Source organism: Leopardus geoffroyi, chromosome D3 (genome assembly GCF_018350155.1).
Source record: "Leopardus geoffroyi isolate Oge1 chromosome D3, O.geoffroyi_Oge1_pat1.0, whole genome shotgun sequence".
In the NCBI taxonomy this organism is placed as follows: domain Eukaryota; kingdom Metazoa; phylum Chordata; class Mammalia; order Carnivora; family Felidae; genus Leopardus; species Leopardus geoffroyi.
Window position 1 is genome coordinate 58,261,883 of NC_059339.1, and position 24,144 is coordinate 58,286,026.

A 24,144-nucleotide genomic window follows, 5' to 3' on the forward strand; every position below is an offset into this window, starting at 1 on the left:
GACGGCCTCCCTTTACAGCCAATGGCAGGGTCACTACTGGGTCCGCAGGAGCAGGGAACTACACAGTTCATTTGGCCTTGGTGCAGAAGGGTCCTCCAAGGGTGGAGTACCACATCTGGGCCACCCAGATTCACCAGGACCCTCCCCCGGGGCAGAGACTGGGGGGTCTGGCCTGCTGGGCGGGACACCCTACCTTCTTGCCTCCCACCCCCACCCCTTACAAAGGCACATCCTTCCCTTCTGCTTCCAGACACTCACTCTGGCTCCTCCTAGTCACAGGCTCCCTAGCTCTCCTGGGGCCAACTCCCTGAGGGGGAGGCTCAAAAGAATTAGGCTCTCCTGGCTCAGAGCCTCCGGGTGGCCTGCCAGGCCTGTACCCACAGCTTCCTGAGCTGGGGGCACAGCTAGCAAGGAGCTTGCCTCTCTGTCCTTCTTGACCATGATTGTGGTCTACATTATTTTTTTCTTGAACAGACTGAAGATATGACTACATTGGCTACTTATTTAAACCTCAATGTTTTCTATCCTATATCCCCAGTGAACAAACCCTCCCACCCTTTGACCCACTTTTCTCTTTTCAGCAAGTGCACCCATTCTTTGCAGGAAGTGTCACCCACACAGATGAACAAGCTTGTAGAAGTAACGCACAGTATGAGCACCTGCTGTTAATCATTCTAGAAGGGCTGGCTGTGAGTTAGATGCTGGCCAGGCCCCAGGAGGTTCTATTAGAAGGCAGACTGGCAAGCTGTGGGGAGATAAAACAGAGGACAGAGGACAGTGGGGAAGGGGTGTGTCTGGGCATGTAGAAAGAGCCAGATCCCTGCCTTGGAGGTAACCTGGGAGGGCTTCACGCAGGAGGTGTGTGGAGCATGAGCACAAACTAACAAAGGAATGAGGAGCCAGGAACAGGCAAATAAAGAAAGAAACCGAGAACGTGGTTTCTTCCACGCTGGGAGCACTGACAGCCCAACTGGGGAGAGTGAGTTTGCTCCCCAGGCTCCTGACAGGTCCCCAAAGGCAGGAGAGCTCCGGCCATGCGATCAGGGGTGCAGAAACAGGGTCCATGGTCAGTGTTCTCTGTGCATCTCCCCACTTCCAGCCGCTCTGTCCCTGTGGGTTTCCTTTGGGGGATGCTGGGGGAGGAGCAACCAATCTGGCTCTGGGCCCCCCTTTTCCGCCCCTGACACGGACAGCAGGACGGTGGGCGCGAGGATGAGTAGAAGCATCAGGCTGCGCGGGCGGGTGCTGGATGAACCACAGCGGGAGCAGGAGGGGGTTGGTGGTCCCCAGTTCCTGGGTACGACCCAGCGGGGTGCCCGAGGAGGGGGGGTGGTGGGGTTGTAGCCAGGACTGGAGCCCTGGAGGCAGCCAGAGGATGGAGGGAGGAAGGAGGCGGGGAAGAGGCAAAATATAAAAATATCTGGGAGAAGCGCAGCGTCGGGCTACAGTGTTATTGAACTAAAGCATCTTATAAAACTCAAGCCATTAATAACAGGCTGCCGCCACGTCGGGGTAATTTATTCAAATTGCGGGTCCGGGATGGAGGAGCAGATGTTTCAGAGCTGCTAGTGTCACGGAATGAGTTCCAAGGGAGGGGAGGGGGTGCCCGCTTCGCATTCTTGCAGGGGGAAGGGGAGAGGACCTTCTCGGAGCTTAGCCAAAGTCCCTGCATTCCAGAAGGAGGTGGAGACCTCAGCCCAGGCTTCCACAGGGAGGACGAGCCCGTAGGGTGGAGGACAGTTCATTTAGTTCAACAAGTGCCAGGATGGAAAACCAGACGGTGAGGACCGGCGGGCAGGTAGGTCCCCCTTCCTAGGATGTCGCTACTCCCATCCTATCCAACTAAAATGCCACTTCCTACTCAAAGTCGTCCATGGTTTGTCCAGACACAGAGCTTGGTGCTCGGAATCAGAAGGGCCTGAGTTTCTTTGCAGATGCACCTACCAGCTAGTGACCCCAGTAAGTTAAGCTCTGGGTCTCAGTGCTTCATCTATACAATGGAGTAATAATACCTCAGAAGTGGGGAGAAGTGACCCAGTGCAAGGACTCGGCCCATGCAGGGGGTGGCTGAGGTCAGCTGGGTTCCTCACTTGTGGTGAACTTAGTGCTTTGATTCAAGGTCTTTTCCTGCTTCCTAATGGCTTCATTGGTTTCACCTGCATCCCAGCCAGACTGTAAACCGCCTGAGGTCGAAAGTCATGCTGGCTTACCCATGATGTATGGGGTGTGTAGAGCACACAAGGCCTGTGGCTCCTTTCTCTGATGGGGAAGGGACAGTAAAGCTTGCAGAGGCCTCCCTTTGGATTCCTGTTACCTCAGCACAGTCCCCTGGGTCTTGGCCAAACCTGGGTTGGGTCCTAGAGGGGGGTCAGGGCCTCGACGTCTGGCCACAGTTTCCAGTACAGAGATCACGGAAAGCCAGTTGGCCCCTGGGTTCCTGCCAAGATCTGGGAAAGCGGAACCTCTAAAGATGAAAATCGGCCCTGCTGTCTGATTTTACCTTTTTGGCAAAGCGAGTATCTCCCCCATGAAGCTGATTCTGGTTTTAATTCGCTCCTCTCCTGTGGGTGTCTAATGCTGGGGCTGAGGGGCACTGCTCAGCTGATGTCTTCATACTGTGAATCTGAATCCCGATGGGGGCAGGAAACACAGAAGGGCCCTATAAATTGTAGGTGCCCTGACTCACTATTTAAAATGGTTGAGAAGATATTTTCTCCTCCTTCCTCTCTATTGCAGATGTGGCTGCCTGCTTATTAAGGGGGTATGAGGTGGGGCTCCACCTGGTGAGGGATGCTCCATTATGCCGCCCTGGGATGCCTTTGGTTCCATGCCCCTCGCTGACATCAGCGGCCCCTGATGGCGTGTTGCAGTGAGCAACAAGGGTGGGTACAAGGGTGACACTCTGGAAACGTCCCAATTGGAGGCAGACACGTCTCTTCTCACAGGCCCAGCCCTGATGGTGCCACCATAACGTGATGAGAGGAGAACGAGGAGCCCTTCTGTCCCCCACACAGCCCTGACCTGAAATGACACTACCAGAATGCTACTCTGTGAGACCAAGGTTGCTGAGGCAAATCTACCCTTGGCAGGCCCGCATCAGCACATTTATCAGATGCCCAGGGCTCAGGGACCAGGCAGAGGGGCCACCTTTGCCACCTCTGTCTCCTGGCCTGGGGACTGCCCTGGACACGGTGGGGGGACTGGCTGCCAGAAACATGGGACAAGACTATGGGGGGGCACCAGTACCCCAACCCAGGAGAGGTGAGGGCAGGTGGAAGGGGTTTGGTGGCAGAAGACGGCTTGTTTCCCCCACTCCCACCCTGGCCTTTCCCCAAAACGCTCCCTACCCACCTGGCCGGGGTGGGGGTGGGGGGGCGTCAGGGCAGCCACTGGCCCCATGCCTCTGCTCCCTACAAACGAGACCTGCTCATAGCTCAAGGTTCATTTCAAATGAAGGAGAAAGCTCAGCCCCACGCTCGCGGGGCAATCAGCGCACTCCGTGATGAATGGAGCCTGTGTCACTCAGTGAAAATGAATATTTCTTTGCGATAATGGCCAGATGGTAGCAACTCTCCGATCCAAATTAAAACATGCATGATAAATGCCAGGAAAACAGAGGAAGACAAAACCCCAACCTGGAGTGAATTCTCTCTATAAATCTTCCCCCTGCGCCCCCTCCCCCACCACCATGGAGGCCCTGCTAATAGCCATTAAATTATTAAGATGCGCTGCAAGGAGAATGCCAATGTCAGTGGCACCCGCCCCACTGCCCACTTCGGCCCCCTGCCTGTGGGCCTGACTCTGGAGGGGCTGCAGGGGTGGGGAGACCCAAGAGGGGGCTGCTTTTAGGCCAGCAGAGAGTCAGCGTGGTGGAGAAGATTCTTCTTAGAGACATGAGTGTGAGCCTGGCCTCGTGGTGCCAGCGCCGAGGGCGGCCTGCCGGAGGCTGGTGCCCAGCCAGACTCTGTGGACAGCCAGACACACCTGCCCCCAAAGAAGACACCATCTCCGCGGAGAGATGAGAAACTAACATCCGCTGCCTGACGCTATGGCTCAGGCAGAGGGCCGGAAAGGGGCTCTGAGCCAGGAAGACCAGTGAGGAACAGCTGGAAGAAGGATGCCAGCAGGATGGACCCTGATGAGGGCTCTGACCACGTGGAGCTGGGCAGCTGAGAAGGGTCAGAGAGGACCATCCAAGAGCGGGTGTGTGTCTGAAAGTGGATGTGTACTTGGAGGTCTAAAGGCATCAGGTATTGGGCAGGGCAGGGACAGCTTTGGGGCTTAGGTGTCATGGTGACAATAGGGCTCTTGAACTTACAGTTTAACTCCCATTGCCCCCTGCCCATCCCCTCACCCCCGGCACATGCATCCATCTGTCCTTGGTCTCCTTGACACCCTGTCCAGTCTTCTGTGTGGGTGGCCAGTCTTCCCAGGTCCAGCTCCCATCAATCACCAACCTCTTCCAGATTCCCTATCATCTTCCAGAAAACCCCCAATTCTTTAGCAGGGCATTCCTTGAAACCCTCCCCTCAGGCCAACTGGTTTCCTCATTTTTCCTGGATAGGCTCTAGGCCATGGGGCCTCCATTCCTTGTCAGCCTTAATCCTGTGCAACAGAGAGCCTCCTCCAGAAAGCCTGCCCTGACTGCTTTGCCTTGCCCAGCTCTCACCTCTGCCAGCTAAGGCTCACTGTCTCCACTGCTCATCTGGTACCCGTGAGGCCATGAACTGATCTCCCCACCAGACGGAGAGCTTCTCTAGGGCTTGTAGCTCAGCAAAGCCTTGAAGGTGTCTTCCTGGGACCCCGTCACATCTGTCTTTCATGGTCAGCTCTCCAGGGGCAGAGACCATCTCTTCTCAGCAATTGGCCATTGATGTCCAGCCTTAGACCTCTTAAGACAGTTGGGACAGTGACCCAGTGTTGTGATGCGACATCGTGATGGGGGGATCATGGGTCTGTCAAAAAGAAAACCTGCACTGGCTGATCCTTGCTGAAGTCAGCTTCCACCAAGCCTTTCTCCTCACCAGGCCCAGACAGACAAGGCCCTGAGTGCCCAGCTGGGCTCTCCTCTGCCGGGCAGTTATGGAGTTTCTCCACCTGCCCTTCTCAGCTGAGCCTCCAGGCTCGACGTGCCACAGACAGGCTCATGTTCCTTCTGACTAGGCTTGCACCCAGGTCAGACCCGCCCTAAGTCCCCCCAGAGGGCCTCGGTGAGGGGAGTGAAATGCTGGAGAGCCCATCCTAAAGGCTGTGGTCCCTCCTCACCCTCTGTGCATCTGATGGGTGGCACTGACACAGGGAGAGCTTGCTGTGGGTGCCAGCACCCCAGCACAGACCCGCAAGAAGGCAGCAAGTCACAGAGGCCGGCCAGGAAAGGCTGAGGTATAAAGGCTGGTTACTGCCTGCGTGGATACCTACCTCTCCTCTCTGAGCCCTCATTTTCCCCTCCATAAAGTGGAGGTGCTGCGTGCCTGGTTCCCATGTGTGCTGGGCTGGGCTGGGTGGGGAAGGAGCGACCTCTCTCCCAGAAGGCAGAGCACGTCTGATCAGGAAGACCGAGCAGACTCATAACACAGAGAAACGACACTCCGGGACAGGCCTGGTGAACTCGGACTGAAGGGTGAGAAGGGACAGGATCCCATCTCTGACTCAGACACTGCATGCACGAGCATAAATGTTCGTGCCCTGGAACGTGAGGAGCAAGGAGACCCACAATGTGCCAAATCTGATTCTTCCAGAAAGTGGACACTCCTGTCCAGCCAAACCAGTTCTTCTATTTTATTTTTAAACTCTATCTTTTTAAAATTTTTAAAAATTAATCTCTATGCCCCACGTGGGGCTTGAACTCCTGACACCAAGATCAAGAGTCCTATGCTCTACCGACTGAGCCAGTCAGGCACGGCTAGTTGATCTTATATTATTTTTAAAAGATCTCAGATGCCACATATTTGCCTTGCTTGTCTTGGTTTTCATTTCTTTGCCTGTGACACTTCACCCTAGATGCTACCTCTTGGTAAACCTGTTATCCCAATAATCACCTGCTCCAGGAAGCCTTCCTTGTTCTCGCCCCAGTGTGGTAATCCACATGCGCAGTGCCGCTCAGGCCCTAGGCAGTATGATTTTTATTTGCACTTTGTTAATCACTCCTGTCAAAGGTCTTCACCACCTCCCGCCCCAACTGTCACCTCCTCTCATTCCCCATGGACCGGACCCTAAGAATAAAATAATTGCAGCTATTGTCATCAGGGAAGATTCCACAGTTTGCCAACTGCACCCCACCTATGGCAGATCCAAGGGGGTGTCATCATCCCCTCTACAAAAGGTGGTCGCGAGGCATCACTGTGGGAAAGGCAGGACATGTGGAGTCAGAGTACCCGGGTATGGTGCCCGGGACTGTGCTGCTGGTCTCCCTGCTCTGGCTCCCGTCCCACAGCTGGTGGAACATCCCTGCCCCAGAGCTTTAGATGGCGTCCCTGGGCCGAAATGCATTTAAAGCACCTTGGAATCAATGCTCCCATATCTCATCCTCCCCCCAAGGAGGACCCCTCATTCTGGCCTCTCGGCATCTTCCAAACCTGCCTTGGCTCAGGTTATTTTCCCATCTGGAAGTTTTGCCCTTCCTTGCTCAAATCCCCTCGCCTCTGAAGGCCAAGCAGGCGTTACTGGTTCTGATCTCTCTGATCCATGCTACCTCTCCCTGCCCCATCCCACTCTTGTGTTGTTAAGGCTGCCCGAGTGTGCTAGGGGCTAGGTGGGCACTGGATACGTCTCGGCCATGCCAGGGCTGACTCAGTGCAGTGCTGAGGACCGCCTGGCCCAGGAAGGGCTGCTTGTAACATTCTCTCTCTCTCATCTTGCCCATCTCCTGCAGAAGTAGGGGTCTTCCTCCCGTATGCCCACACAGTGCCTGCCACAGGAGGCCACAGGAGTGGAAACTGGGTGGGAGACAGAGGTCCACGGTCCCCTCTCTCTGTCATTCCATTCCGATTCCTGTCATCAGCCCCTTCAGCCTGGGCACACATGCGGCAGCTTCTAAATATCATCCAGGAGCCCATTTGCAATGATTAATATCCCATTTCCTCTGAAACAATCCTTTGCTAAATTAGCCAGGGCCAGAGGGAATTTGGCGAGGAGCCGCGAGTCTCAACTTAACTTGCCGAATGGATTAAAAAAAACCCTCGAAAACAAAATGCAGATCAATCAACACCCCTTTCCCCAGCTGAAAATCTAAAGTCCATTGAAACTCAGCAGGTTTGCAGTTAATTATAATTTCACACCTATGGCAGGAGTTACTGAGGTATTTATAATGCGTGCCCGCCCGCTGGAGCCTTTGTGGGGGCCTCACTAGGGACCCTTCTCACCAGCCACCTCCTTCCCCAAGCAGAAAGACCTGTCTTCCCCGAAGCTGCTGTTTGGGTTCAGTTGTGTAAACTAGAGAAGCTTCCTGGAGTTTTAAAATTTCTTTCTTTTTAAGGGGCTTGGGAAAGAAAGGAGTCGAAGATTCTTAAGGAACAGGAATTATGAAGAATAAAATCCCGGGTCAGGGAGACCTTGCATGATGATCTAGGGAACCTAACAGTTGGAAATGCTTTACCAAAAATCGGAAGGATGGTGGTCAGACACGTGGTAGAACTTCCTGCCCATAAAGAATCCAAGCCCTTGGTGGGCCACTTGGCTTGGCTCTGAGGTGTCTAATCCTTTAGCCCTTCCCAAAGGCACATCACAGGGTCAGGCAGGGCGACAGTGACCCCTACCCAGGCTGCTCCCTAAACACTGCAACTGTCTGGGCCCTGCTGTCTTATGTCTGCCTCAAACTTCCTGAGCTGAAAGCTGCAATGGCTTTTCTTCAAGATCAGTCCAAAATAAATCAAGAATTCAGGTACATGAAAGATCAGCCGGGACCTTGGCTTTGGGGCTGGGGTTTAAGGGAAATCATTACAATCTATAGCTTGAGACATTCTGGTGGGGATGGGGAAACAGGGTTTCCGAGCTCCGGAGAAGGAGGCCCAAATGGACTGTGGAGTTGCTTTTCTTCTTGATAGTTTTTAAAAACAGGAGGGGCAGGGTGAGAGGCAGACTCATGGCGGAGGGTGGACATATGGCTCCAGGGGCCTCTCCAGGCCTCGGGGTTCCCTGGCCAACAGGGAAGTTAGCCATTCCCCAGCCAAAGGTTCACCACCACCCCTTGCCCATCTCTGGGCCCAGACATGCCTGTGGGAAGGGAGGAGGAGGATGTCACTGTCCCCATGAGCTAAGGGGTCTGTAGGGTCTGGTGGGGGGGGGGGTGTGCAAAAGAAGGAAATGCACTCCCCCAACACATACACCATCACACACAGGCATCACGGGCCCACAATGGAGTACACATGCTGCCCAGCTTTCGGGCCTTCTGTGGGGAGACACAGCCCCTTCTATGGGGCCTGGTGAGGGTAGAGCCTTTTTTGCTCTGAGGTAGAGATCGCTTTTCTTTTAGAAGTCTGCTTTGGGGCAGCAGTCGCCGGACCCGTTCTCAGCCCAGGATTGCACCCCCTGGGCTGGGCTGGGCTGGGGTCAGCTTTGCTCATTCTGGGGTCTTTCAGGCAGGGTACAAACCCAGAGCCCCAAAGTAGAGGTCAGAACGTGCTTGACCCGGGGGAGGCTCTGATGCCTCAAAGAGACGGGGACAGAGGTGGAAAGGCTCAGCCTGTGGGACTTGACTGTCCTAGTGACGCTGTTCTTTGGCTTCAGGCTCTGCCCACCCTACCCCACCCCTAGGGGAGCCTCACCCAGGAGGTCCCCACAGGGAGTTCACACTGGTCTTCAAGCCTTTCCTCACACTTTCCCCCTCTCCCCTGCTGCACTGCATCTCCAGGGGGAGGCTGTCTAGAGTAATCGGTTTCTTTTTTTAAACCTTGTTTCCTACTGTCTTGGTATAATTTCAGATTAATCTTCATTGTACTGTGCCCACCCCACCCCCCCGCCACGGCCCTTTAGCTTTATGTTTTTGTGTACTCCATCCCGTGTGGGCCGAGGGTTCCTAACAGAATCCTGAGGGATTTCTGTCTACCCAGAAGCTTTTGTCAGTGAGACAGTTGTTGGCATCTAAGATGAGAAAATTGAAACTTCTATTGAATTTTCATACGGCGGGACCAGCCTGCACATCTATTTCCTCTAAACGCTCGCTAAATTGCCTACCTAGAGTATGGGACTGAATAGCTAGAAAAGTCTGGAAGTGAGGCACCCAGCCTGGGGAGGTTGACAGTGTGGCCATGGGTCTCCTGGGGCCCCAGGACCTGGCAGCAGCAGGGAGCTGCCCATGCCCCTCAGCTGGTCTCCCTGGCCTCCCTTAGCACGTTGTCTGCGTCTGTTTAGAAATAAAATAATGCTCGGAGGAGAAATGAGGAACTTAATAGGATTTAAAAAGCCGCAGGAACCGATGGGGCTACAGATGGTGGAAGGGCTGGGGGGACTGAATCAGCCACGGTTTTCTGGTGGGGAACGTGGCCTCGGGGAGGGCCTCAGAGCCGCGATCACATGCATTGTGTCCAACCTCATTAGCCAGCCCGGCGGGACTCCACTGCCACATGAGTGCCGGCCACAGTGAGGGGGGCATAGCGGCCCCAAAGATGCCATTAAATGAACGGGGGAGCAGTGATGGGCTGCAGGACTGGCTGACTGACTGGCCCGCACCTGCCTCGGGGACTGAGTGCACACGGAATGACTCCCAGGCTGTCACACCTGCCCCCAGCCCTCCTGTGCCCTCCTAGTCCTGCCAGGCTTCCCCCCAACCCTCCCCCCCACGACTGATACAGGAGGGAAAGAGGGGGCTGGGGAGGGAAGCACGCGTGTGTGGGCCCCCAGTTCTGGAAAAGCAGAGAGAGGAAAAGGAACCTGCTGTGGAGACCTTCAACCCAGGCAATTCTGAAAGACTTGTGGGGCAGGGTGGGGGGGGTACCTAAAAGAAGCTCCTTCACCCTCTAGAAGCTTCCATAGGTGCTCCCTAGATGGTGGCTTACTGCAAGTACCCCTCCAGGGCTGGAGCTCAGGGCCACCCCCCTCAGTCTGTCCCGAGCCTCCCCCAGGCCCTGCAGCCAATGGGGGACAATAGGACTTTGTACAGGGAGCTCAGTCGTCCTGACCACATCCACCCTCTGCCATCATCAGGCCTCTGTCAGGCTCCCTGCTTGGATTCAGTCACAGCTGCCCCTGTGGCCCCTCTTCTCTGAGCCTCCTCAGGCCTTCCTGGACAGGGAGGGGACTTGGAAACCCCTCAGCAGTCCCCATCATGAGCTGTGACCGCTCTCCCCCAGCTGGGGCTTCACATGTTCCAGCCAAAGCCTGAGTCCTCTGGAGTGTGTATGTGTGTGTGTGTGTGTGTATGTGGTCTCCAGTTCCAGGCCCTGCAGAGGGGTGAGGGCCGTGGTGGCAGGTCTTAGAACACAGTTTTCAGCCTTGCTCACTTTTCCCTCTGGAGGGACTCCCCAGTGCCACACCTACCCCTTCCGAGGGGTGGGCGGCCCCTTGGCAACCCCAATACCTTCTTTCCTGGGACTTCCTCCCAAGCCATCTTGACTCCTAACTTCTCCAGCTCATCAGCCCCCCATGTTGTTGTTTTTTTCTGTCATTTCATGTTGAGATAAAATCAAGTGACCCCAGTCTTTGCTTCACCCCCAGCCACTCTGTTCCCAGTGGGGACGTTTATTTTCCATGCGTGTGGGTCTGTGTGGGTGCCTTTGTCAGTGTGGGTATATGGCATGTCAGGGCGGGGCAGGGGTGCAGCATGTGTGACTGTCTCCCGGAATTCTTCCAAACACAGCACGGATAAGGCCCACAGTAACAAACTTCTGACCCGTCGATGGTTGCTGAGAAAACGTAGGGGTGGTTTCTGGTGACGGTGTGTGTCTGGCAGTGGTGGGGTGGGGTGGGATCAGGCCAATATCGGCTACACCTAATCCAGACTTCAGCCACTTCTTCCCTCTTGGGCCCTTTGAGGGAGGTGGGCACACTCCCCAGCCCCAGCCTCCTCCAGTCCAGCCCAGGGTGGCCCCCAGCAGGTTTGCTGACCAAGGCCAAGGTGCTCAGAGCCTGACTGACTCAAAGGGGTGCCCATACCTGGCTACAGGAGCCTCATTTGCCTGGGACAGGGGGCTGTCCTGTCTTCTGGCCTTGGTGCTCCCCTGGGCTGGGACCAGGGAGGATGGGGAGGAGGCTAGAGCTACAGGGCAGCACATTGTGGGTGCTAATCCAGATACTGAGAGTGAAACCCAGGGGCTGAAGGGCCCCTGCAGCCGTGAGACCCAATTCAGATGCTGACCATGAACCAGCTCACTGAGCAGATACACCTGCCTGCCGGGAGGCAGAGGAACTCAAGTGCATGCCTTAGGGAGGGCCACTGCCTCTGAGATGACCAGGACAGGTGGGGGGCTCCCAGGTTCCTCTCTGTCCCTAGTCTGCCTCATTCCTCCGGTTCATGAATTGGTTTGCTGATTTGAGGGTGACTCAATTTAAATATAACTTGCTCCAGAGAGCTCTGTGGGGTTAACTGGAATCTCCTTGCAGAGAAATGGCTCCTGGGGAGGCTCTTTCTCTTTGGGTTTTCCTTCCCTGCCTAACTGGAGCCCTGGCTCTTGGTGGCAATAGCAGGGGTCAACACCTCTCTCCCTGCACAGGGGCATTATGGCTATGATGCCTTCTCTTTGCCTGGTGCCCCCACCAGGATCAGGGTTCCCTGCTTCTCATGGAGACAAGTCCAACCCCTTGGTCTTGTGTTCAGGGCTCCATTTTCACTTTGTGCCCTCACTTATTCCCACCAAGTCTATACCTCTCGGTCCAATTCCCTCCAGGAAGCCCTCCCTGCCTGCTCCAGGCCACAGTGAGCTCTCTTCTTTGACCCCCTCCAGCTGTGGTCTCTCATGTCTCATGGGGTGGTCCAGGAGATCCTTATTCAGCCTGGCTCTGCCTCTCACCTGAGACCCTGCTCTTCCCTCAGCCGCCTTTCACACCCTTCTCTGCTCCCATTTCTTTCATCTTTTTTAACATTCACCTCTTCCCCATCCTCTTCCCACCAGAAAAAGTATTTAATGGATATTAAATTATTTTAAACTGACTTTTTTTTTTTTTGTTAAATAGCTTGGTGATAGTGCTGACTCAGGATCATCTCACTGTTTAATATTGAATATGCAATTAATAGATAGATGTTTAGGTTTGGCTCTTTTTCCCCCCTTTCCACCGCAGGAAGAATAAAAGAGCTGATTAATCTGGTTTGGGGCAAGTGTCAGCGGCAGGAGATATATGGCAGAAAGGAGATGAGGTTAGCAACTTGGAGTCAGAGAGCTATTGCCTCCAAGGCAAGTGAAGGAGAAAGGGTTTGCATTGGAGCTCAGCGCGGCCTCGCCGGGCACGGCGTCTTCTGACACCCCACTCCAGTTCTGGAGAAAACCGGCCGGACTCTGAGCTGTCTGCTCTGCACGCGAGGGGCCCCCTATGCCCCCTCAGGGGCCTCCCTCTGTGGGACCTTGTTCATGCCACCCTGACTTCTTCTCCAGGGGTGGAAACTCCCCTCCTTCAAGTCCAGCTCAGGTGCCATCTGCTCAAGGTCTCTGGCGTCCCCCACTTACTTCGGGGCCCCTTCTCTGGGACTGCAGGTGCCGCTTACTGCTCGAGCTACCTTCCTATACACCAGAGTTTCTCCCCACCAGGGAGAGGGGCTCTTCACTACACCCTGGCCCTGCTGCACGAACAGGGTATTACAGGTGAGTCACTGCATGACGGGGTGACCCGGGGCCTGGGGCCTGCTGGGCCTGCTTCCCGGAGACAGTCTCTAGGAGAGGCCCCTGGTTCCACGATGTGCCACCAAGAAGTCCTATGTGAGATGGGACAGTACCCTTACCACCAGGGTAAGGATGCCTAGGACTGGGTATTTGAGGAGCCTCTGTGTGTGCAGAAAACCAAAGTAACTGGACTGCCAGGAAAGGGGCAGGAGCAAATAGCACAAACCAGGTGGGCTTTGCTCACCTGGGCCCTTAACCCCTGAGCCATTTTTACCTCTCAACTGACCCACCTCCACTCTCGGGGTTCTCAGGATGGGAAGCTCTCAGAAGACCACAGGGAGGTGTGTCAGTGCCCTGGGCCAGGGGGCCCCTCGGGGCAGCACAAAGACACCAGCTGGGCTCTAGGAGGTAGGGGTGGGATTTGAGGCCCAATTCAGACACAGAGGCCTTACAGCCAGGTCAGGGTCCCGTGAGGGCCCAGAGGGCAGCAGCCTGAGCTGGAAGGACCACAGGTCCCAGGGGCAGGCAGGACCTGTGGCCACACTACTGTTCTCTCAGGATGAGGATCTTGACTCTGAATTTGCGAGTATCTTTTGCCTATTTTACCTTTTTCCCTTAATTTCCTAAACACTTTTTGTAGGGAGGTAGGACAGAGGAGAGAGAAATTCCTCAGTGCCTGTCTAAGCTGAGAGGAATGTGACCTGTCCCAGCACAGAACCCAGGGGGAAGGCGCTTGGCAGAGGGAGCCAGAAGCGTGGCCTGGTGGAGCCTCTGTGTGCAGTGGAGGGGACAGAGCCTCCCTGGGGAATGGAGCTCTATGCTTGTGGGGTACGGCTGTATCCTCCTATTCTGTCCCTTTCCAGACATCTCCCTGTCTGCCTGGATCTGTCTCCAGAATCTTGACCTCAGTGGTCCCAAGCCTCCATGGCGGCCCTTCTCAGATTTGCCCAGTGTGGTCTGAACCTTCCCAGGGCAGGGCTACAATCCACTTCCTCTCGTCCAGCCTGGCACCCTTTCAACTTTTCAGGCTCCATCATAGGGGGCTTTCCTGGGTGACATGGAGGTGGGCACACCCTTTGGATTTCCTAAAGGAGGCAGAAGAGTACCCCAGGACCTGCTACTCGTTTACTTACAGGAAGGAAGGAACCCCATCTGGAGACCCCAATCACCTCCCCACATTCCTTCACTCTCTCCCCACACCAGTCACCCAGAGCTCCATAGCCCTGTCCCAATTCCCAGCCATGAGATCCCTAGGGCTGGGGGGCGGGGGGGGGGGGGTGCGGTGGCAGGAAGTCGCTGCATCACTGCATCAGGGAGAGAGAGGAAGGGTCGGGTCGGGGGAGGGGGGCAGAGACAAGTGAGCCCTCACGTGAAGGGGGCTGGCGCAGGCAGCTACTACCTCCTCGGCTCTCGCTGTCCGCTGGCTTCACCTGGATCGGCCGGTTCATCTGCAACAGAGCACAAGGGACAGTGTCAGAGCAGGCCTGGGGTGAGGGGGCATACACCCACACCCAAAGGTAACTGGTGTTCATAGGCACACAGGTGCAAGGACCACACCCACCAACACATACACCCACACCACTGCTCCCCAATGCAGCTGCACGCGGGCAGCAAAGCCCCACCCATCTCCCCTTTCCTATGCGGTCCCCAGGGCTCCATTGTCTCGGGAAGGCTTCTCTGGACTGGACACTCTGTGATGTCCCCCTCCCAGCTTTGAACAGCTCTTGCTAGCCTGTGACATCAGAATCTGAGGTGTCCTCACAGCCCATCTCTGGCCAGAGATTATGATCTTGCTGGAGACAGCTGGCTTTGCCAAAACAAGCTGCTCTCTGGCTACCCCGAGCCGTCTCCCAAATGTGGGCTGTGGGTGCCAGGGGTCCCTGAGGCTCTGGGCCACCCAGCTCCCGGCTGAAGCCGAACTCAAGTGTGCGGCTAGGGCTGTCCCCTTGGGGGTGTGTGTGGGGTGGGCACAGCTACCCATCTCCCGTGGTATTTAGGGGGCCAGGAGGACAACAGGACACCGCCTGTCCCCCCCCCCCCCCCCCACGCCTCCCTGAGCCGGGTTGTCTCACGAGGATCCGCTTCAGTGCTCCGTTCAGGCCACTAGGGGTCTCTGAACTCCAAGCATCGGCGGCTACGGCGCCTGTCTTTAATCCTCGCAGCTGCTGGAGGCCACGGGGTGGGCTATCCAGCCCAGAGGCCCCAAGATATTTCAGACAATAAAAACGGAAGGAATCACGCAAATGGAATCCTACTTTATGTCTTTTCCAGTGCTTTCGCCTGTCAAGTACCTCCCTTATCCCTTACTGCATTTTTATTTCGCGTACAAACAAACCCCGACAAGCAGACAGGGCAGGGACTAATACCCCCACTTCATGGATGGAGAAGCTAAGGCAGGGCCGCCCCCACGGCAAGATGAGCCCAGGAACCCGAGCTGCCAGGGCTGTGTCTAGGCTTCCAATCCTGCACCAGGTGACTTTGTGTTGCCAGTTCCCCTCCTGTGTGTGTGTGCGGAGGCCGGACTAGCCAGTCACAAGCTTCCTCGGGCCTTCTGGTCTAGGATTCGAAGTGAGTTGTGGCTGCGTCAAGACAAGTGGGTGGGGGAGCGTGGGTGCCTGTGACTCAGCAAGGTGAAGACAAGGCCAGCGGAAGGGCAGAGCCACCACGAGGAAGGACAGAGAGGCAGGAGGCAGGGCATGGAGCAGAGGAAATGAGACACAGGTGGCCTGCGGGGGGCCAGACAGGACTCTGGGGGCCAGTCCACCGAGAGGGGGTCAGGATGTCATTGTCTGCCACAAGGTCCCCACTTGGCACGCCTTCTGGAGTTGAGAGGAAAAAAGGTGCTCAGTAGGTAAGCCCTGCCAGCAGAGGAAATTGTATGTTATAGAAAGCTCCAATCACAGGGAGAAGGAAGAGAGACATAATGGAGATCCCGGTTTCATTTAGGGGGTCCTGGGGCCCCATTAAACAGCTTCCTTTGCAATTCTTGAGCAAAGGGCGCAGAAGCCCCAGCAGGCTTCTGGCTATTGGGGAAGGGCTCCAGGAGGGGGCCAGGGGACTCCTTGTGTCCCATCCGGTGCCTTCTGGGACTCAGGATCCAACCCTTTTCTAGAATATCCCTCCTTCCTGGAATAGCCCTAAAGTAAACAAGATAAATTAAATAAGGCAAATGGAATCTGCCTGGGCATGGAGCCTTCCACCTCAGGGGGCACCCCACCCTCAGGCAGCCAGCCTGTCCCCCTGTCCTTGGTATATGTAGGCATTCAAGAATACTCTGCCCCAGGCTCATGGACTTGGGCCTGATTTCCAGCCCCTCCAGCCCCCCTAGCCCCACCCCAGTCCTCCCTACCTCCTCCATGACTCGGTGCTAGGCTCCAATTTGACAGTGGGCTTCCTGGCAGCAGGGACCCAGGCTCTCATCCAGTTTCCCACCTGCCCTCAGCCACAGGCTGAGCACCCACAGGGTGCTCCATACAGACTCGTGGAGCGGAAGTGAACCGGTTCCCATGGACCTGTGGCTCCCGGGGTGATTTTTCATGTTTCATTATGATCTAGGGATGGTCAGCATCCAGACAGCCTTTGCGGGGCTGTCGAAGAGGTGCCAGCCTTGATGGAGAGATAAAATACGGCCTGGTGCTTTCTTAATTCTCAGCAGAAATAAAGTGTCAGGCTCAGTTGGGAAGATTTCTCAGCTGGAGCAGGCTCTGCACAGACGCCTCGGGCCTCAAGGGAGATCTCCTCCCTCGGCCAGTGTCTCTCTTCCCTGTTCCAGACTCCAGCCCCGTCCAGCCTCACCAAGGCCTGGTTCTTCCCTGAGGAGGGGAAGTGGACAGAGCCAGCCTGGCTGCAGAAATGGCCACTGAGGAAGGGGACAGCGAGAGAGGATGATGGGTCAGATGGTGGGAGGGGGACTGCCATCTCCTTATTCTTCTTCTAACTTTGCACGCTTGGACGCTGGCCACAGCCTTAGGAGCTGTCGGCCACATGGCCTCAGGCGATCCCTTACAGGTGAACACCATGCTTCAAGGACACTAGAGCCCGCTTCTTGGTGCCTTTCCTCTCCCCTATCTGTGTCTCCTCTATCCAGCCATCCCTTTCAGTCACTGTATTGTTTTTCCAGAAGGGCCTGGGGCTGGGGGCTAGTGGGACCTGGGGTGCAGGTGCTCTCCTTGCTGATTCTCTTGCTGAGGTGTCATCTGTGTGCCTGTGCCCCTCTGTGGCCTTCATCCTGGGTTGTGCCTCTGGGTGCCTGACGGGGGGCTTTGGCAACCCACGGCTGCCTTCCCTGGGTCAGGAACAGCTCCCTGAATGCACCCTGCAGGCTTCTGGGGTCAGTCTTTGGGGACATCGCTAACTCTTTTGACTGTGTTTCTGTTTCCAGCTCGGGGTCCTGTCAGGGGAAGCAGGGGAGTAATCCTGGCCCAGGTTTTGGGGTCCTCTGTGTCCCTACTGCAGCAGAGAGAGGGCTGGTGGCTCCTTCTGCCTGTTTCTGCCTCCCCTCCCCCTCCCCATCTCTGCCACTATTTGCATCAACACATATCCATGCATTAAACAAGACATTCCATTAATTTCTTCATCATCATAACTTAAGCTGGGACATACCCTTTAAATATTCATTCAGCTATGAAAACTGGGCATTAAAATTTTAATAATGTCAAGCTCATTTGAACCAGGCTCCTTGGGGACGATTACGATACAATTAGAATAAATACGATGATTGAGCTGGTCCAAAGGCTTCACCTGTCTGTCCAACGTGGCTTCTTGTGGAAAGAGAGGCCTGTGGCCAGCGAGCAGGCAGACAGATTGACAGACAGGCCAGCCTGGCTCTTTCTTGACTCTCTCTCCCCTTCCTATATTCCCTCCTTCCCTTCTCGGATCCCGGCTGCCACTTCTACCTCTCGCAGGTGTCCACAGGTGTCCGCAGCCCCCTGTGGGCCAGAGTACAGGGGCATCCCTCCCGTATCCGGGAAGATGGCCCGGAATAACCCCCAGTTCCAGACATGAATTTCCTTACCTTCCTGGTGCAACCTGGGCTGGTTCCTGTGTGAGGGCCATTTTCTTGTCTGTGTGTCCCCTCTTCCCCACCCCGCAAGGGGCTCCCTAAGGCTGGAATGAACACCCCACCAGAACAAGACCAGGCTGCAGAGGAGGCCACCGAGGGGGTTCTTAGACATGTTCTGCCCCCAGACCAGGTAGGGACCATCTTCACCCAGCTTCCCCTCTGCTGCAACTATCTTCCTGAGAGTTGGTGTGGAGGTCTGGGGGCAGGAGCGGAGCCCCTCCGTCCCTCATTGTCAAAGCCAGTGCTGGCGAGAGCCCTGGGGACATCCACTAGTGAACTCACCCCTGCTTTACTCGGGACAGCCCTCACACCTGCAGGATCACGTAGGGCCCTCCGCCATCTGCCTTCTCAGGCACCCAAGCCCTCTGCTTCACATTGGGCCCTAGTGCAGCTGACCCAGGGCTGTCTGAGAAATAAAAGGACCTAGAGAGTTCTCTGTCACCTCTCCCTGGCAATGTAAACCCTCCTATTCTTCAATAAGACTTCCCTGGTTATCTCTCAGCTCCCTTGGTCACACATGGCCTTGCACTACTTTGAGAGCTCTCTCTTTCCTCTCTCGTGCGTGCGGGCGTGTGTGTGTGTGTGGCAGACAGAAACAGAGAGGCTCTTGTTTCTCAAGCAGGAGCAGGGACCCAGTTTCCTACTCACAGACCCCCTAGACTCTAATTTAGGACTGAGCTCCACTGGAGTGAGTGTGTGTGTGTGTGTGTGTGTGTGTGTGTGTGTGTGTGCATGTTTCAGTAGTACTGGTGTGACGTTACAGACATCTTAAAATAATTCATTTCGGTTGGAGACTGGGAATAAACAAGACAGAGGAGGACACTAGTGCGGTCCCTTCGGCATGGTAGCCTCTCAGTAAGTGTCATCCTCTATGTTGCTTTCCAGCATGTGAGCCAGAAATGCCTCAAAAGGGCTGGACCGACGCCTCGTGTAGTGCCACGGCAGGGGGGGGAGATGGTTAGGGCGGCAGAGAATACTGTGGTGGCCTACAGGAATGGCCAGTATGCTCTCTATCCAGCAGCTGAGTCCCCACATGTAATTCCAGCGTGGGTGTTCAAACCTCAATGCTGAGAGTCCTTTCAGGCTCCTTCTGGGATGTGTGAGTGCCTGCTGATACCCAGCTCCCCTGCTCACCGGACGGGTTCACTTCTCCCCGAGCCAGGGAGCAGTGTGGGAATGCCTACTCTTGTCTTGTTCACTGGCGGTGGCTCTTAGCTCTGTCCCTGCCCACCCCCTCCCGCGCTTGGCTCCTATTCCTCATCAGTCCCCACTGTTTGTTCTCATCACCCCAAAGAACTCGGCTTTTATGTTGTCTGCCCCCAAACCCAGCACACGTGTCGGTCATGGAAACGGTGAAGCAGCAGACCCTGTGGGCTGGGGCCCATTGTGCCCCAACCCAGCAGCAATACTGCTCTGGGAAGAGAGATATCATTTTGCAGTTCAAAAAGCAAGGGGAAAAAGCACCGTTAAAGCGCTAAAATATAAAGCTTTTCCTTTCTTCCACAGCCTCTCTTTTTCTTGGCTTGTCATGGTACGTTTTATTTGCTGTTTGACGTCGTTTTAAATAAAAACAAATATAAATTGTAAATTATTAGCATAGATCCTACCATTCATCTTTATTTTGTGTAACGCCAGTTTTAAATGCAAATATCAGAACATTTAGCTCCTATGCAGAATCACCAAAATTACAGTTTGGTTTTTGTGACTTGTGCCTGGAGGGTGACTTGAGCTGGCCAGAGGAGACAAATGCAAGCCAGACTCGGGAAGGCTAAGGAGGAATAGAGAGTCCCCTCAGGCATGGAGACCCTCACAGGTACCCAGAGCCCTGCCCTGCAACATGGGGGGTGGGGAGGTCGGGGCAGGGGGTGGTGGCAGCTTGGGCCCGAGGACTGCTGGGCCCTCCCTTCCACTGACTACCGATGTGGACATGTTGCAACCCAGTATAGGGTGGGCCCTGGGAAGTCAAGTCAGGCTTCATTTCTACCCACGGGCCACCTCCTGGGTAGGATATTGTAAATGTTCTGCCAGGACATGCCAGACCTTGCCTGGACAAGAGGCTCACTCTTGCAAAGACACGGCCTCTGTTGGAAAATCAGACATGCTACAGTGCTGCCAGCCTGGGGTACCACAGGGTGAGTAGGCCTGACCCAACCCTCCCCTAACCTGCACCAGGCTACTGCCGGCTGGCCTCGAGGGCAGAATGATGGCTTGAAGGGCCCAAGATGTGCATGTACAGGGCAGATGGTGGGAGGCAGAACTTTGCATAAGTCCCCTACACGTGCTTCTTCGTCCCACAGACTTCGTTTGCTTGAAACATAACTACCAAGAGAAACTTTTAAGAATTTCAAAATGACTGCAGAATACTAACCCCCAAGCCTGTGACCCTTCTGAGTACAGGGCCTGTGTGCCTGCACAACTCGTGTGCCCACGAAGCTACCTTGTAGACGATGCCTTTCTGTGTCCCCACCACCCTGAAGTTCTCTCCATCTACCAACTCCAAGCACCAGGCCTTCCCTTGACCATCAGGTGTTTTCAGCATCGCTCCTGCTACAGAAAGATCGTTACTCAAAGATTTATCTTTCGAAGATGAACCTTGGGTGACTCTGGGAGAATAGACCGAGAATTCTCAGCCTTTGCTATAAAAGGCTGGTGGCGAGGGAGAAACCATCCAGTATGGGCAGGGAAGTGCACTCACACACGCGATTGTGGGGACCGTAGGTGGGCAGCTCCCCAGCAACTGTGCCCTCTGCCAGGACTTAGCAAATAGGACTTTACCATTAATTGAGAACTTATTTATTTAAAGCCCCAGGAAGGCAGATTCTGAATCGCATGCCCCGATGGATTCCCAGCACTGTGCATAGTAGGTTCTCAGTAACCTTGGAATAGAAGGTTAGGGCTTTGCCCAGTCCCCTGGTGAGAAGGGATTGCAGGGGAAGGGCAGAAGAAGTTCACGTTATTTGTAGCTTGTTGTAAATATATTAATATTTTAATTATCTCCTTAATAAGTCACATATGGTTCCTTCCATAAAGAGGGATTAGAAACTCAAGGAACCCTGTCTGTTGTCATCGTCAAGTTCTGACTTACGGACACCCCCGCAAGATACGTGCCTTTACCCGAGACCTCGGACCTCGGTCCAGTGTCCGAGGCCCGCCTTGGCCAGGCCAGCTGGTGGCGCCCCCTCCTAGGGCATGCCCTCCCCATCCGAAGTCTGCCCCTGGGGGTGCAGCCACTCTAGCAGCCCTTTCTCCCTCAGGTCTCAGCTTCCCCCTGGGCCTTGCAACCTAAATGAAGTGTTCCTTCAAGCTTTCCATTCTTTCCTTCAGTTGCCTTGCTGGCATGGTTAGGGACCATTACCGTCCCAAACTTGCAAGCTTATTTGTTCAATGTCTGTCTTCCCTTTATGAGGGAAGGCCCACACCCGCCTTGTTTCCCTGCTATACACCCAGAACCCCACACACATCCCATCACCAGCACTGTCCCCTCTTGCCTCAGCTGTGTTCCTGGGGCAGGAGTGTCCAGAGGCCAGAGGTGGTCACCTGCTGGACAGCCCTGCTTCCTGCCCAAAGTTCCTCCCGTCTAGCAAAGTGAGGTCGTGGGACCTTTGGATTAAGAAGGGTTTATTGAAGCAGCGATCCTCGATCCTCATTTAGAAAGACAGCCCGGCGAGCGCAGACCAGACAGAAGAACCCAGGGTTATTGTTAAAATATGCAAATCCACAGCCCATTGAAATGCAAACCCTCCAGATAAGATTTTTTAATAAATCTGGTTCTGTTCCCACTCCCCGCTCTGAGAAGGCCATCTGATGCTTGTTGGGTCAGGACGCAAACCAGCATGTAAGCCCCGTCAGCTCTTCACCCCTCTCCTCATTCTGAAAGCCCAGCGAGCAAGAGCTGCCCCTGGGTGGGGCTGGCTGCTAGCCAAGGCCCTTGGCCTGCCCCTCAACAAAGTATTTGAGGTCACCTCCGGGGTCACCCACAGAGATGTCTAACCCTGTCTCTGTGCTGGTGACAAGGCCCCCCTTGCTTCTTTACTGCCACTCTCACCTCCTCTCATACCTGTCTAAAGAGTAGAGTCCTAAGCCTTGGTGCCCCCTCCCCCCCACTGGAGATTTCGGTGATTGTGTCCACCCAGCCACACTTGTCACTTTGGGAGCCATCGCCTCTGGACTTACTTTGGTCTACTGCTGTCACAAGTGGCCCTCAAAGGGATGAAGGGCAGGCAGACCAGAAGGAGCACAGACACCTGACAACCTCAAGGACATGGCTGTGACCCCGCCCCGGCCTGGCTTTGAGTCAGGACATGAGAGTGTGTGGACCTGTGTGGGCTAGCGCCATGTACCTGGATGGGGACAGGAGGCATGAGTGATGGTGGTAGGTGACAGCCGTCCTGTTCTTCCCAAGCTCCAGACCTCACACTGACCACATGATGTGGCTTATGTCCTCAGGTCCTCTCTGAAGCCAAATGAGCCAGATGAGCAGACTCACCATGGGGTATGGACCGGGACTGGGCATTCGGGGGCAGGGTGCCAGAGCCTGGGTTGTGAGTGCCCAGGCAGTCAAGCAGAGGCAGGGGGACCCCGTGTGGCCTCAGGAGGGGCTGAGCTTGTGCTGTGGGCAGTGGCTTCCCCTGCCAGTTTCCGGCAGGGACAATATAGCTCACTAGGGCCACGCTCAGAAAGAGCAAATACGTGGCAATGTGTGCAGGGGAGCAGAGTCTGGTCAGGGCTGCCTGAGAAATGCCAGGTGAATGTTTAGATCAGAACCAGCGAGCGTGGTCTTGGTACTGGGTCCCCTCCTCACACGTGTGAGGACAGAAGTCCAGGGCTTATGCATAGAATGTACTTGATGGATTGAAGTAAAACTTGCCCAGTTTGGCTTTAATGCTTGGATGCAGACTGTCCCTTGGCCCCAGCTCAAGGCTGGCCTTGTGCGCCTTCCGCTCGGAAGGGGGCATCGGGGAGAAAAGGGTGGGATCCTAGCGCACTAAGCGGTGGGTGGGTGGAGGGCAGAGGACACCCTGGCCAGGGAGTGCGGCTGGCTGGCGCTCCAGGCACGGTGGGGGGTGGGGTGGGGAGCTCTGAGCACGTGGTGAGGAGGCGGGCGGGGCGGGGAGCCTCAGTCCCCGCAGCCCCCTCTGCGGCCTGCGCAGCCTCCGTGGTCCAGCCCCCACAAACAGGCCCTGGGCAGTTGCTATGCAACAGGCGGCTCTGCTCTGCAGTGCCCAGCGAACGGCAACAGCGGGCAGAGGCACTGACGGAGCCTATTGGTGGGACTGCCTGGGGCTGCCCCCTCCCCTTCTCTCTGCTTTCCTCTCTCTGGCTCCTATCCCTCTCCGAGCCTCCACCCTCTCCTTGCTGGCTGCAACCTAAGTTTACAGAATGCTTTCCCCTCACATGCAGGGTGGGGGTGAGTTGGCATAAACAATGGAGGTGCCCCACCCCACCCGGGGATGATGAAAGGTGGCTACCCGCTGGTTTCCAGGAGGGAGGGACTCCTCAGTCAGCTTTCTGGTTTCCCTTGTCTCCCCACTGCAGTGGGGGCGGGTTTGGGGGCCACTGGCGTGGGCAGATGCTTCCTGGGGCTGTGGCAGGCAAGGTGGACAGACAGGATGGATGCAGAGAGAAATCACCGAGATGGAAAAGTGTGTGAGGTTAACCTGCCCCTGCCTACTGGTCAGGGCTCCCTTAGGTCCACACGGCCAAGGGCAGCCTGTCTCTTTGTTTCTGAGCCCCCTGTCCGTCTCACCTGCTCCCACCAACATGCCAGGCCTGCCTGGCAAGGGTGGGAGGACGCCCTCTGTCCTAATTAAGATCTGCTGCTGTGGAAACGAAGCTTATTAGCCTACATGGCCAGGCTGGGTCACTAACCCTCTTCAGAGTTGGAGGGGGGTGTGATTTTTTTTTTTTTTTTTTTTTTTTTTTTTTTAAGCAGTGGCTAGATACTTCTGAATGAAACAAGCCCTGACTTAGCTGGAAGGCCTGGGTTTCAGTCCTAGCCAAACACTTGCTCATATGAGATGGGGGCAGTTCTTTGAGCTACTAGAGGCTCATCCTCCTTGGTAATATGGAAGGATTAATGCAATAGCTCAGGTGAAGCTCTTAGCACAGTGCCTGGTACGCAGTAAATGCTTAAGAAATGAATGACAGCTGTCTTCTCCCTCCTTTTCTCTTCCCTTCCTCTCTCCACTCCTTCCCTACTTCTCCTCTCTTAGTGGGTATTTTCATCATTTTTGAGGGACTACCTAACATTTGATTTTTTTCCTTCCCACCTGCTACCCCGAGGGCTCTCTTTTGGACTCTCCTGAACTGAAAAGATTGGACAGCCTCTGGGGAAGA

The 24,144-nt window shown here is 55.3% G+C and overlaps 1 protein-coding gene across 50 annotated transcripts in view; it reads right to left on the reverse strand.

The window, feature by feature from the left end:
* Positions 1-24,144, reverse strand: part of CELF4 (CUGBP Elav-like family member 4) — a 297,253-nt gene that overhangs the window by 59,640 nt on the left and 213,469 nt on the right. For 27 of the 50 annotated variants that reach the window (XM_045458682.1, XM_045458667.1, XM_045458680.1 and 24 more), the window contains exon 3: positions 14,116-14,194. In XM_045458682.1, the coding sequence (XP_045314638.1) occupies positions 14,116-14,194 (79 nt within the window). The remainder of the gene's footprint in view (positions 1-14,115; positions 14,195-24,144) is intronic. The other 23 variants (XM_045458673.1, XM_045458691.1, XM_045458689.1 and 20 more) reach the window with 1 other exon arrangement.